Source organism: Mauremys mutica, chromosome 12 (genome assembly GCF_020497125.1).
Source record: "Mauremys mutica isolate MM-2020 ecotype Southern chromosome 12, ASM2049712v1, whole genome shotgun sequence".
NCBI lineage: Eukaryota > Metazoa > Chordata > Testudines > Geoemydidae > Mauremys > Mauremys mutica.
This window is the reverse complement of record NC_059083.1, coordinates 37443008-37457862: the sequence shown is the minus strand read 5'-3', so window position 1 is coordinate 37457862 and position 14855 is coordinate 37443008. Positions and strand designations below refer to the sequence as shown.

Genomic DNA, 14855 nt, shown 5'->3' with positions numbered 1-14855 from the left:
TATGGACCTGGTGATGCACGGAAAATCTCGACAAACCTCTCCGGTCTCACCCAACCTTGTTACCTACATGTCCAGGAGGACGGAGTTATCGGTCCAATATTGTTGTTTGCTGTGGGGGAGACGTGTCATTATTCCACCACCACTGAGATCACAGATGTTAGAACAGCTACATTCCGGTCACTGTGGAATAGTGCGCATGAAGGAAATTGCACAAAGCTATTTTTGGTGGCCTGGATTGGACAGTGCTATTGAAGAGAAGGAAAACCTTGTATGTCATGTCAGGGTGTGAGGAATGCATCCCAGTTGGCACCCCTACACCCATGGGACTGGCCTGAAAACCCATGGCAATGTATTCACATTGACTTTGCTGGCCCCCTTGAAGGAAGCATGTTCTTGGTGGCAGTAGATGCCCATTCTAAATGGCCAGAAGTCTCTATAATGCAGTCCACTACTGCAGAGAGTACTATCCAAAAACTACGAGGACTCTTTAGTCATTTTGGTCTGCCAGAACAACTTGTGAGCGACAACGGACCGCAGTTCGTCTCTCAGGAGTTTCAAAATTTTATGAAGGCAAATCGGATACACCATATCACGCCAGCACCATATCATCCATCCACCAACGGATTAGCTGAAAGATTTGTGCAGACAATGAAACACGCTTTGAAATCAGCAAGGGGACAACACTCCATTCAAAAGCGTCTGCATACCTTCTTACTTTCCTACAGAAACACACCCTCATGCTACGACCCAGGCATCCCCGGCCTTTCCAATGATGGGACGACAGCTGCACACTTGCTTTAATCTGCTGAAACCTTCTGAACCCCGACAAATTGTGCAACATCAGCAGCAATATCAAGTCATCAGACGGGCACCCAGAGCAAAAGACCGAACCTTTAGCCCGGGACAGCCAGTTTTGGCTTGGAATTATACTTCCAGAGCTAAATGGGTCCCTGCCACAATCATCACTCAAACAGGACCTGTTTCCTACACAGTCCGGACTGCAGAGAATCTTACCTGGCGGCGACATGTAGATCAGCTGTTGCCAGGTCATGCCAGTCCTCAGGACACATCTGCAGTTGAGGGGTCTGCCTTCACCTCTTCTGATGAGACACCGAATCACAAATCACCTGTTCCTGACTGTTCTCCTCCATTACTGCCGGCGGCTGAGATACCCCTTTGCCCAGCACGAGCTTATACCACCTCCTCACCTGTTCGTGCTGCAGACCCTGAGCCCATGGTACTTTCAGGTGCAACAACACCAGAAGTTCGCCGTAATCCACCTAGAGACAGAAGGCCTCCTCATCGGCTGGATCTTTAGCTAGGGCGAACCCACGGTTATGGGGCAAAATAATTCCCAGGGTTTAGCCGGGAATGGAGGCAGTCTACCCTCCTTCTCTAGTCTAGTGTGTGTTTTATTTAGGGGATGTTCTTTTTAGGGGGGGAGGGAGGAATATGTTGTGTATTTGGTTGTCATGGTTTTTGTTGCTATGGCAACTGAGTTAGATTTATTAGGGGATAGCCCAGCCAGTTTCGGCCAGTTGGGTGAGCTCTGTGTCTGTAAATAAAATGGTAGTTTTTTTAGCTGTCTGCTGTCTGGCCTCAAGTGATTTCTTCCTAAACCAGCTGCCCCCAAGGATATAACATATAGAAGGGGTTCTGATTCCTCCCCTTTGTTTTGTGCTGCTGAGTTTTCCCACAGATAGTTAATTGGTGGAGCAGTTGGCTGGCAAATGCCAGGAGTGTGCTCTCCTGCTCCCAGTCTGGAGGTGTTTCCCAGGCATGGTGATTCTTTTGCTTTGGGATTTTTTCCAATTTCCAGACAGTTACATATTTTAGAGCACAGGCTCTTATCTTTCAGAGCTTGGATTTGAGATCTTAAAGTTGCAGTTTTTTCTTCTTTATGTTAAGAATATCCAGTATAACTATTACTGCTTTGTCTGTTTTGTCACTTTTCTGCTGATTCCACCAAGTAACCAGATCTGTCTCTGGTCCGGCTGCAGAGTAGTTTGCTTTTTTAGCTGCTGCCTGCCGAGTTTTAACAAGTTTATATTCCAAGTACTTTCGAGGCCTGATTATTGCCTCTCCTTTTGATGCCATGGATTTTTAGTCACCCTGGTTGCTGAGCTTGAGGAGAAATTATGTCTTCCCCCCCAAATACCTGTCAGCCTTTTATGAGGAGTTACTTTTCCCACTTTTTTATGCTGTGGTCTCAACTCTCCACAGCTTTAAGTTTTATGAGGACATCTCCCCTCTCTTTTTTTTTTTACCGCGCGGTCTTAAGTTACACACACATGCCGGCCTTAATGGTTGGAGACTTTGTGCTATTTGAAAGCATGTACGTCACATGCCTGGGTGCGGGGCACTGCCCTAGGACTTGCAATGTTACGTGCAATGAGGAAATGGACCACCAGTTTGCACTGCCTACCGCTTGCGTACCCAGCCAATCCTGGGCTTAACTCAGGGCCAATCGCTTCCTAGTGGTTTATCCAAGTCCACATTACAATCAACTGGAGACCCTCCGCTGTGATGGCTGTTAAGAGCTCCATGGAGAGAGCTGCAGAGAGGAAGCCATTTGCAGTGCACGCACAACAAGAAGTTTGTTCACTACTACAAAGGTGCATATTCAGGAGCGCCACCTACTGATGCCTCAGTTATTAACTATTGACGTAGATACAGACATCTCTCATTTATAGAACACTCTTGTAATGCAGCACAGTGTCCCCTGCTGAGGTGGGGGTGGTGGGGTCTGCCCATAACCAGTGGATCCAACACTCCATTAAGATGAATGGTGCAGTTCTCTCCACTAAGAGCTACTATCTTGGGCTCTCTGCAGACTCAGGCAGATGTTGCTGCGTTGATTACACTCAAGGCAGATGTCCCCTCTGAGCACGATTGTCTCTGGCTCTGTGCAGACTCAGTCAAGCGTTGCGGTATTGGTAATTCTCAGGGCAACTCCTGTCTCTCAGAGTTATTGTCTCAGGCTGTCTGCAGGCTCAGGCAGAGAGGATGAACGTGTCTTCCCATAGAGCTGAGGGAGCTGGTGAATGGATAATGTGTATATTTAGGCCTGAATTCTCAGGCCAGGATGGAGAGGCAGAGCAGAGGAAGAAAGAGAGCAGCTAGTTCTCATGAACTGAGGGCTGATGGCCAAGGGAGGGCACAAACTAAGGACCATGTTTTCAAAACAGTTCAGCACGGTAGGTGATGAGCTGTGTCAAAAATCTGTCTCTAAGTGCCACTCAAGAGTTGCTGGCTGATGAACGTTTTTGAAAAACTGGCTCTTTTCATTGCCTAAATGGGAGCGGAGCTTTTTGGGAAAAGCTGTCCTCAGTTGTGGGTGCCAGGTTGTTGGAAATCTGGCCCTTAGGGTGGGATTTTCAAAAGCACCTAAGTGATTTAGCAGCATAACTCTCATTGCTAGAGTCACTGGGACTTGGGCTCTTAAATAGCTTAGCGGCTTTTGGAAAATTGCACTCTTGTATGTATCCAGGTCAGTGCTGAAACGTCCCAGCCTCAGAGCTATATTGTGGAACACAATGGAGTGCAAAGCACTGTCTTTGGGTTGCAGCCCTCGTGCTATCTGATCTCCTCCCAAACATTAATGGATTTTACCCATACAATAGCCCTGTGACAGGGCTATAACAACACTTCATTTCTGTTTGACATTTTAAAACAAAAACTTTCCTTTCATTTTGAGAGGTCAATTTGAAATGAAATCTCCTTCCCCCCCAGAAAACTCTTTTTCGTTAACATACAGATTCTCTGACAGAAATTTTCTGTTATGTAATCACACTTTCAGATTGGAAAAAGATGTTATGGGGAAAAAAATCACCAGAACTAACAAACATGGAAGTATTCATGATTCCTGTCCTAAAGAAATTAGAGTCCAATGGAGTCAGCCATAGTAGGCAGGATACTCTGCAAAACCAGGAGGCGAAAGTAATTAAGTCACGCTATTTTTCATTCACTGATCTGATTGCAAAGGATTTGAATTTTTATGAGAAAGAGGGACATGTTGTCATGAAAATATTCCCATTTTTCAACCAGCTCTATTCGTTTTATGTGAAGTATGTGAAAAGAAATCATCCCAGTGAAAATGGGAGAAGAGGGTGGTGTCTTTGTTAACTGGGGCCGGCGGTGCATTCTGTCACTACTAGGCTGGTATGGGCAGAGATACGGGACTCCCAGTGGACACATGGACGGTATTGTGGTTAAAAGCATTGGACAGGGACAGAAGAGATCAGGCTTCACTGTCTTCCTCTCCACAGACTTTCTGGCTCACCTTTGGCACATCACTGGGGCTAAGTTTTCCCCATCCAATAGGAGTTGGGTACCTAACTGCCCTAAGCTCTTTTAAGAATCTCAGCCGATTGGTTAACTCTTCATTTAGCCCAGCCCATATCTCTTTAAGTCAAACTTTCACAGTAAGTGGATTCTGAGTCATATCATATCTTTATTTGCTTAGGCAAGATCCTGAGCTGGCATACCTCGGTGTAGCCCTGTTTATTTCAGTGGAGTTACGCTGCTTTCCGCCAGCTGGGGATCTGCCTCAAAGGGTGAATTTCAGCTGTGTGCAGAGCGCCAGCACCACTTCGTACTGTGTTTAGTGCTTAAGTGGAAACTCAGTGATACACGGGTCTTTCCAACTCGACAGTGAGTGAAATTTGAGGAGACCAAAATCACTTGAGAATATGAACACTACGAGCCAGAATCCCACTTGATGTAAACCCATCTAGCTTCATTGCCTTAATGGGTCTCAGTCAATTTATACCAAGGGCTAGATTTTCAAAGGGAAAGCTGAGCATTAATTCAGCTAACTTTTGTTTGCCTAGAAAATCACTGGGATGCACAAAACCTGAGTTCAGTGCCCAGACTCCCTCCACAATGAATGGGGAGAGGTAAGTATCTAAGAAAGGGATTTTAACAAACCAGCTTGAGAAGTGGTTCCCTAGCCAATGAGAGATGGCGAGGAGAGGGGTGTATTGAAAACCTTGCTGCTGTCATAGAGTTCAGTTCCTATATTCTCTGTGGGGAGGCACCTCCTGCTTGAGATTCTCAGCTGGGAACCCTCTAACCCCATCTAAGATGTTGTTACAAGAAGCTGGGGGTGGGGGAGATGAAGAAGGAATTAAGAGGAGGAGACCATTCATAATTTTTATCCCAGTGGTTAGGATAGTTGCCTGGGATATGCCCCTTCCCATGTGGGTGACCTACCCACTGGGATATAGGATACCTGATGTGGATCTTTCTCAATCTCTCCTGTTCAAGCCTAAATCCTTTTGTGAATATAGCCCGAGCTAGGGATTACACCCATTGGCTCCAGTGATTTCTATTATTAGAAAACCCTAGCGATTTTAACAGCGATCAATCCAATAAGATGCTACAGATATTAAATATGGGTTTTTAAGAAAATATCCTAGAAGAACTACAGAGTGTAACAGACAAAGATCTTTCTTGTACAGAATTGGCCAGATCCCCAGCTGGTGTCAATCAGTCATACCTCTATTGCGGTCAGTGTCCCAGATTAAAGAGAGATTGGGATGAGAAGAAGACAGAAAGAGCGAGAAGGTGTGAATGACTGTATAGTCTGGTGTTTATAGCATTCACCCTGGATGAAGGAGACCCAACTGAGGATTTGGTCAGTGAGATATCTGAGCGGAAAAACCTCCAGAACAATGGTTATCCATCATTCCATGCGTTCTTATTTATAAACAATAAAAACATCATCGCTACTTGAGAAACTTGAATTTCCCCACATTTTTCCTAGAGCCCTTTTCACCTCCTTGTTTTTCAGGCTGTAGATGATGGGGTTTAACATGGGGGTCAGGACGCTGTACTGGATGGAGAATATTTCATCCAGAACCACAGAGGAGACCGAGCTGGGTTTTATGTACTGGAAAAGAGCTGTCAGATACAACAAGCTGACCACAATCAGGTGGGAGCTGCAGGTGGAGAAGGCTTTACACCTGCCCTCCGCAGAGCGTATCCTCAGGATGTTGGAGATGATGTGAATGTAGGAGATCAGTGTGAGGAAGAAGGAGCTCAACCCAAGTATCACAGTAGAAGTGAGAAGCAGCACTTGATTGATAAGAATCTCAGTGCAGGACAGTTGTAATAGTAGAGGGAGCTCACAGCTGAAATGGCTGATTTGATTGGGCCCACAGAAATGCAACTTGAGGGCAAAAACTGTGTTAATTGTGGCACCTAAGAAGGCCATGGTCCATGCACCAATCACCAGCTGAACACAGATCGCTTTGCTCATTGTCTGCACATAATGCAATGGGTCACAGATGGCTGCGTAGCAGTCATACGCCATGGCTGAGAGAATGAAAATTTCTGTACCAGCTGGGAGGAAAAAGAAGAACATCTGGGCAATGCATCCATCAACAGAAATAGTTTTTTGCTTTGCTCGGAAGTCCATCAGCATATTAGGGACCGTGACTGAGGAATAGCAGATATCAACAAAGGATAAATGGAAGAGGAAGAAGTGCATGGGGGTGTGTAGGTGAGGATCAGCCCTTATGACCAGCATGATCATTACATTCCCCACTAGGGTGACTAGGTAAATAACTAAAAACAGCAGGAAGAGGAAAATCTGCATCTGTAGGTCACTGGAAAGTCCCAGGAGGATAAATTCACTCACTGTGGTTTGATTTTCCATTAATATTTTTTCAGGAAAACTGTGACCTGCAAGAATGAAAGGAACACATATCATAAAGGTAAATTGAAGTGGCCTGTGGTGAATATCCGATCAGTAGGATGAATGTAAAGAGGGCCCTACTCCAAATGTGTGTTTTCAATGGACAAAATAGACTAGAGTCACAATGGATTTAGGCCCCTAACTGCCACTTTAGGTGACTAAATCCCAGAATCAGGCCCCACTGGGATTCACAAAAACCCTGCTCAGCAGGGAGAATGGGACAGTGTGATATGGGGCTCCCTCAGTCTCTCCTGTTGAAGCTCATAGACTCATAGTCTTTAAGGTCAGAAGGGACCATTATGATCATCTAGTCTGACCTCCTGCACAATGCAGGCCACAGAATCCCACCCATCCACTTCTATAACAAACCCCTAACCATAGGCGGCAGGTTCATATAATTTTTGGTGGGGCCCAAAATGGTGGTGCCCCCCCCCCCCGCTCTCACCCTGTAAGCTGATATAAAATGAAGCTACAATGCGTCAGCACCACAAGATTACAAGGGTCAATTAAAAGTGGAAAGTCAGAAGCAGCACTTGCCTATTAATACCTAATATACAGTATTAAATTTTGTTGCACCTGTTGTGACAAAGTGGGAATGTTCTTAATGTTTTCTCTGAATACTGTGTGGGTGCCTCAGTTTCCCCTGCAAAGTGCCAACTGACGGTGTTGGGGACAAAGAGATCAGGTGGCCTCCTTGTCCGGAAGAGACACAAAGGCCAGATGAGGGAGTGTCAGTTTGGAGCTGGCTGGGGAAATCGGGAGAGGCCCAGAACTTGGGTCTGGGCTCCCCACCCCCCAAGATGGACCTGACTGAGGGGTCCTGTTTTCTGTACTTACAAGCTCTGTTTTAGACTGTATCCCTGTCATCTAATAAACCTTCTGTTTTACTGTCTGGCTGAGAGTCACATCTGACTGCGGAGTTGGGGTGCAGGGACCTCTGGTTGCCCCAGGACCTGCCTGGGCAGACTCACTGCGGAAAGTGCACAGTGTGGAAGGGCATGCTGAATGCTCCGAGGTCAGACCCAAGAAGGTGTAAGCTTCTTGCCCTGGAGACAGTATGCTCAGAGAGGAGGCTCCCCCAGAGTCCTGACTGGCTTTCTATGGAGTTGTTCCAAAGCATCCCAGCATCCCCTTCCACACCATGCGCTTCCCGGAAGTCTGCACAGGCACTGACACTCCCTCCTCTGGCCTTTGTCTCTTTTCCAAGCATTAGGAGGCCACCTGATCTCTTTGTTCTCCAACACCTTCAGTTGGCACCTTGCAGGAGAGTGGCCCAGGCCATCAGTTGCCTGGAGACAGGGTGTCAGCCATTCTCTGTGCAGACAGCATCACACTGGCCCTCTAGGGCTTTACAACAATCACACCCCCTTATCCCACCATCTAGAGCCTTAAGAAATGCATTGGGGAAACTGAGGCACACAGACAGTATTCAGAGAAAACACCTGTATACGACCAGTTACATACTTTGAAGGGTGTAAAGTAATCAAATATTGTGCTAAATACAATGATACTCCAAACTGACCACCAAATTTAAGTTGCATGTTTTTCCCCTCAGGTGAGGGTTCTGGGGTGGGGCTGGGGATAAGGGGTTCACAGTGCAGGAGCGTGCTCGGTGCTGGGGGTGCAGGCTTTGGAGTGAGGCAGGGCTGAGGATGAGGAACTTGGGGTGCAGACAGGCTGCCCCAGGGCTAGGGCCAGAGAGGACTCCCCATCACCACCACTGGCAGCAGCAAGCTCCAGGGGAGGGTCCCCTCCTGCCCCCCATGGCACACACACTCTGCACATGCTCCTGGAGCCCCTCTCAGGTCCAGAAAGCTCACTCCCCTCCCCTATGATGGGTACTGGGGGGGGGGGCACAGGTGGCCTTCCATGTTGCCCCTCACCATAACTTCACTGTGGATGGGGGATGGGGCTGCCCCTTGCCCAGCATGGGGCAGAAGTGGGGTAGGCAGGGTGGTGGCTGGCTATGGGGTGGGGGAGCAGGGTGTCATAAAATTCACCCAAGCCCCAGCTGCTCAGGTCTAGGAAGCATCCCTCTCCCATCCCTCCTGTGGTGGGTGGGTTGGTGGGTGCTGGGGGAGGGGGCATTGCCTTCACATGTGGCTTCCTGCCTCCCCTGTGCAGCCTGCTGTGCCTCACTGGGGGGCTGGGGCTGGGGCAGGGGGGAATCATAGAGTCAAACACTCAAACATAATAAAAAATCATAGGGTCAAACACTCACGAAAGTCCCAACTGCTGCTAAGGTGAATGATGTCTGTCTCCTGGTCCGTTTGTGTCTCCTCCAGGTACGGGCGGGAGGGGAGGGGAGGCCCCCTCCACTCCCCTCCCCCTCCTGAGTGCTTCAGCAATGGTTAGCACATTCCTCTTATGTTAATGCTTAGCACATTCCTCTTATGTTAATGCTGCAGCCCTTAGGCTACCGGCAGCAGCAGCAAAGGAGAGAGAGAGAGAGACATGCTGTGTGCTCTCTTTACATTCAAGCAGGGAAACTCCGGGGAGGGGGAAAAATCTAATATTTCCAAATATTGGTGGAGCAGAGCCCCTGATTATGAATATTCCTGGGGCTTTAGCTCCAAGAGCCCATATAAGTTGGCGCCCATGCCCCTAACCTATGTCTGAGTTATCGAAGTCCCCAAATTGTGGTTTGAAGACCTCAAGCTGCAGAGAATCCTCCAGAAAGTGACCCGTGCCCCATGCTGCAGAGCAAGGCGAAAAACCTCCAGGGCCTCTGCCAATCTGCCCTGGAGGAAAATTCCTTACCGACCCAAAATATGGCAATCAGTTAAACTCTGAGCATGTGGGCAAGGCTCACCAGCCAGCACCCAGGAAAGAATTCTCTGTAGTAACTCAGATCCCAACCCATTTAACATCCCATCACGGACCACTGGGCATACTTACCTGCTGATAATCAAAGATCAATTGCCAAATTAATTGCCAAAATTAGGCTATCCCATCATACCATCCCCTCCATAAATTTATCAAGCTTAGTCTTAAAGCCAGATATGTCTTTTGCCCCCACTACACCCCTTGGAAGGCTGTTCCAGAACTTCACTCCTCTAATGGTTAGAAACCTTCGTCTAATTTCAAGTCTAAACGTCTTAGTGCCCAGTTTATATCCATTTGTTCTTGTGTCCACATTGTTACTAAGCTTGAATAATTCTTCTCCCTCCCTAATATTAATCCCTCTGATATATTTATAAAGAGCAATCATATCCCCCCTCAACCTTCTTTTGGTTAGGCTAAACAAGCCAAGCTCTTTCAGTCTCCTTTCATAAGACAGGTTTTCCATTCCTCGAATCATCCTAGTAGCCCGTCTCTGAACCTGTTCCAGTTTGAATTCATCCTTCTTAAACATGGGAGACCAGAACTGCACACAGTATTCCAGATGAGGTCTCACCGGTGCTTTATATAACGGTACTAACACCTCCTTATCTTTGCTGGAAATACCTCGCCTGATGCATCCTAAAACCACATTAGCCTTTTTTATGGCCATATCACATTGGCAGCTCATACTCATCCTGTGATCAACCAATGCTCCGAGGTCCTTCTCCTCCTCTGTTACTTCCAACTGATGCATCCCCAACTTATAACTAAAATTCTTGTTATTAATCCCTAAATGCATGACCTTGCACTTTTCACTATTAAATTTCATTCTATTACTATTACTCCAGTTTACAAGGACATCCAGATCTTCCTGTACGATATCCCGGTCCTTCTCTGTGTTAGCAATACCTCCCAGGTTTGTGTCATCCGCAAACTTTATTAGCACCTTCACGCTTTTTGTGCCAAGGCCAGTAATAAAAAGGTTAAATAAAATTGGCCCCAAAACTGATCCCTGAGGAACTCCACTAGTAACCTCCTTCCAGCCTGACAGTTCACCTTTCAGTATGACCCGTTGTAGTCTCCCCTTTAACCAGATCCTTATCCACCTTTCAATTTTCATATTTATCCCCATCTTTTCCAATTTAACTAATAATTCCCCATGTGGAACCGTGTCAAATACCTTACTGAAATCGAGGTAAATTAGATCCACTGAATTTCCTTTGTCTAAAAAATCTGTTACTTTCTCAAAGAAGGAGATCAGGTTGGTTTGGCACGATCTACCTTTTGTGAAACCATGTTGTATTTTGTCCCAATTACCATTGACCTCAATGTCCTTAACTACCCTCTCCTTCAAAAATTTTTCCAAGACCTTACATACTACAGATGTCAAACTAACAGGCCTATAGTTACTCGGATCACTCTTTTTTCCTTTCTTAAAAATAGGAACTATGTTAGCAATTCTCCAGTCGTACGGTACAACCCTTGAGTTTACCGATTCATTAAAAATTCTTGCTAATGGGCTTGCAATTTCATGTGCCAGTTCCTTTAATATTCTTGGATGAAGATTATCTGGGCCCTCCGATTTAGTCCCATTAAGCTGTCCGAGTTTGGCTTCTACCTCAGATGTGGTAATATCAACCTTCATATCCTCATTCCCAATTGTCATCCTTCCATTATCCCTAAGCTCCTCATTAGCCTTATTAAAGACCGAGGCAAAGTATTTATTTAGATATTGTGCCATGCCTAGATTATCTTTAACTTCCACTCCATCCTCAGTGTTTAGCGGTCCCACTTCTTCTTTCTTTGTTTTCTTCTTATTTATATGGCTATAGAACCTTTTACTATTGGTTTTAATTCCCTTTGCAAGGTCCAACTCTACATGGCTTTTAGCCTTTCTCACTTCATCCCTGCATGTTCTGACCTCAATAAGGTAGCTTTCATTGCTAATCCCGCCAATCTTCCACTCCCTGTAGTCTTTCTGCTTTTTCTTAATCACCTCTCTGAGATGCTTGCTCATCCAGCTTGGTCTACAACTCCTGCCTATGATTTTTTCCCCTTCCTTGGGATGCAGGCTTCTGATAGTTTCTGCAACTTTGACTTGAAGTAATTCCAGGCCTCCTCTGACTTTAGATCCACAAGTTCTTCAGTACAATCCACTTGCCTAACTAATTTCCTTAATTCTTTAAAGTTAGCCCTTTTGAAATCAAAAACCCTAGTCCCAGATGTATTTTTGTTTATCCTTCCATCTAGTTTGAACTGAATTAACTCATGATCACTCGAACCAAGGTTGTCCCCTACAACCATTTCTTCTATGAGGTCCTCACTACTCACAAAAACCAAATCTAAAATGGCATCCCCCCTTGTTGGCTCTTCAACTGCTTGATGAAGAAATCCATCAGCTATCACATCCAGAAAAATCTGAGCCCTGTTACTACTAATAGCACTTGTCCTCCAGCTGTTCCACTGGGGTTAAATAATTAAAGAGGCATTGGAGAAGTGGGACCGAATTCTGGGTCTCCGGCATTGGGGGAAAGTGCTTTTGCTATCAGGCTATAAAGTCATTCTCTCTCTCTCTGGCCTGCTAGCTCTGTAATCTGCCCCCCTGACTGCAGTGGATATACAGCTGATTTACACCATCTGGGGACCTGGGCCTTTGACTCCAGCATAGCTATGGCCAATTTGCACAATCTGGGGATCTGACCAATTCTATAAAAACAATCTCTTTGTCTGTTAGATTTTGTAGGGTTTGTTTAGAGGATATTGTTGAAAACCCTATTGAAGATCTGTTTTGTCTTATTGGATTTATCCCTATTAAAATGCATAGGATTTCAATAATAATATTAATTAATAACAATAATTAATTAATAATAAACCCAAGGCCTAGACATACTGGTTTGGCACCCAGCTGGTATAGCCTGCCAAACCAAGCCAATATGAAGAATACAGGCAAATCAATCATTTTTATGAACAGCATAAAGAGGGACATCATCAGAACTTAGCTCGCCCACAGGCTTGTTACCCAGCAGGGTTTATTGTGTGGTGGTGGGTTACCCCAAGTCAATGTCATACAATGGCCAAAACAACCTAAGAAATAGGAGATCATTGTCAACAAAAGTGAAATGGGCTAGTAGTGTAAAGCAAGAAGGGATCCGATGGCTCATAGATTTATAGACTCTAAGGCCAGAAGGGATACATGTGATCCTCTAGTCTGACCTCCTGGATAACACAGGCCATAGAACATCCACAAAATTGTTCCTAGAGCAGATCTTTTAATTTTTTTTGCTTGTTTGTTTTTGTTTTTGTTTTAAAGAAAGACAATCGTGATGAATTTTTGCAAAACTGGAAGAGAGAAGCTGGAGAAAATGAATGTTCCAATGTGGAAGGAGAGAAACAATAACAATACAGAAAAAAGAAATGACCAAACATAGATTCAGCAGAGAGCGGAGAGCTTTTTCCAAATAGGAGAATCTACACAAATGGAGACTGAAAGCCTGAAAAAGGAGATTAGTGGTGTGTAACATTTGGTAGAAGCAACGATACAGGACAAATAGCAGCCACAAATGAAAGAAATATTGAAGACAAATATGAGTGAAACAGCACCTGAAGAAAGTACAGGAAATATAAATGATTTGTTGATTGAGATCATACAGAATGTAAGAGACATGGAGCACTGAGCAACGCTACCAAGGATGAAATCTGTAGACCAGCAAAGACTGGTTGATATCATGCATGTATTGAATGAAGCGCTCAAGGAAGCAGTAAGGCCAACAAGTACTAGCCAACTGAATTCTATCATTTATGCTACAGCTGCCAATAGCAGATCTTCCTTTTAACATCAAGCATCTGAGGATATGAACTACCAGAAAACTTCCTATATTCAAGAAGCTCCATGGAAATGAAGGATAAACCAGAAAAAATAAGTATTTGTGTTGAGATACCAATCTACTGGATGAATTTGACAAAAATCATTTGAAGGGAAAAGACAAGCGAATAGCCCTGGAGGGAAATATCAGCTGAATGAAAGGGATGTGAGAGTTGTGAAGGAACAATGTAAACAGAAGCTGATTGCTCAGAGTCATCGACTTGAAGATATTCAGAACAAATTTGTCAGTAGCAAGAGAACATACTCTTCATGAGAGACCCTAGGAGATTCTTTGATCTGATGAAAGTTAAAAAGCAGAACAGGAAAAAATAGAGAGTCAATGAATAATGTGCAGGAGTTTCAGAGCTATTGGAATGATATCAGGTCTGAGGATGTACAGCATAATCAGACAGCAGACTAGATAAAAATGTGAGAGAAAAATTTTGAAAGCACACAATAGAGGAATACATAGGTATATCAAAGGAAGAAATAGATGAAGTACAGAGAGGAATGAAAACTTGGAAAGCACCCAGACTAAAATGCATGGATTCTGGCTGAAAGTTCTAAGAACACTTGAACACCTCAGTAAAAGTTTGAAGAACAGATGTCCAGGATAGATTGTGACAGGGAGAACCAAGCTCCTGGTGATGCACAGAGCATTGAATATCAATCAAGACTTGGACAGGATTCACATCTGATGATGTGATGGAGGAAATGGTCTGCTATCTGTGGAGGAAGCAATTGACAATGAAGAATATAACATCAAATTATATGCAGAGTCAACCAATTTAAAGATCATCTGGTCGCGATAACAAGCGATGACTGAGCTGCATCGCAGCCCAAGAAAGCATGAAAGAAAGGAGAAAGATAATTGCCAAAGAAAGGTTTGAAAGATTTACAAAGAAATTAATGGACAGCCAGTGGTGGAGAGGGATCAAACCCGTTAGTGAGAGAAGATTAACAAACTCGCGGCTTGAAAAAAAATACCTCAAAAGAGAGACAGAGAACATGATTAGGAGAGCACATGCGTATGGCTTAATGATGCACAAAGCAAAATTGAATGACAAAACTGCAGAATGTGTTCCAAAAATGAAGAGACAGAGGAGCATGTGTTGAGCACTTGCAGGAGCCTGGCTGGGAGAGAAGATATGAATGGATACAATGCGGTTGCCAAGTGTCTCCCTTGGAGCCTCGGTGGCACGTATGGATTTAAACAAATCATGCGCTATTACAACCACCAAATTGAAAGTGCTCTAGAGAATGAAGAGATCTGGCAATTGTCACAGACCGAACAGTGCAAGCAAAGAGGCTGGACATAGTTGTGGAAAAGAAGACAAACAAGCCCATGCTGACTCATATTGCCAGACCAGCAGACAGACACATAAAAAAGAAACAAAGAGAGAACATGTCAAAGTATCAAGAACTTTGCCATGAAGAGGAAATATTTTGGAAAATTAGAACAAAGATGTT

The 14855-nt window shown here is 44.8% G+C and overlaps 1 protein-coding gene across 1 annotated transcript; it reads right to left on the bottom strand.

The window, feature by feature from the left end:
• Positions 1 to 5701: 5701 nt before the first annotated feature.
• Positions 5702 to 6661, bottom strand: LOC123346742 (olfactory receptor 1009-like). Its single transcript, XM_044984206.1, has one exon. It carries the CDS (start codon positions 6659 to 6661, stop codon positions 5702 to 5704), a length of 960 nt encoding a protein of 319 aa, XP_044840141.1.
• Between the last annotated feature and the right edge of the window lie 8194 nt (positions 6662 to 14855).

Excerpts from the sequence above, each read along its gene's own strand:
- LOC123346742 (XM_044984206.1), bottom strand. The coding sequence starts at position 6,661 with ATGGAAAATCAAACCACAGTGAGTGAATTTATCCTCCTGGGACTTTCC.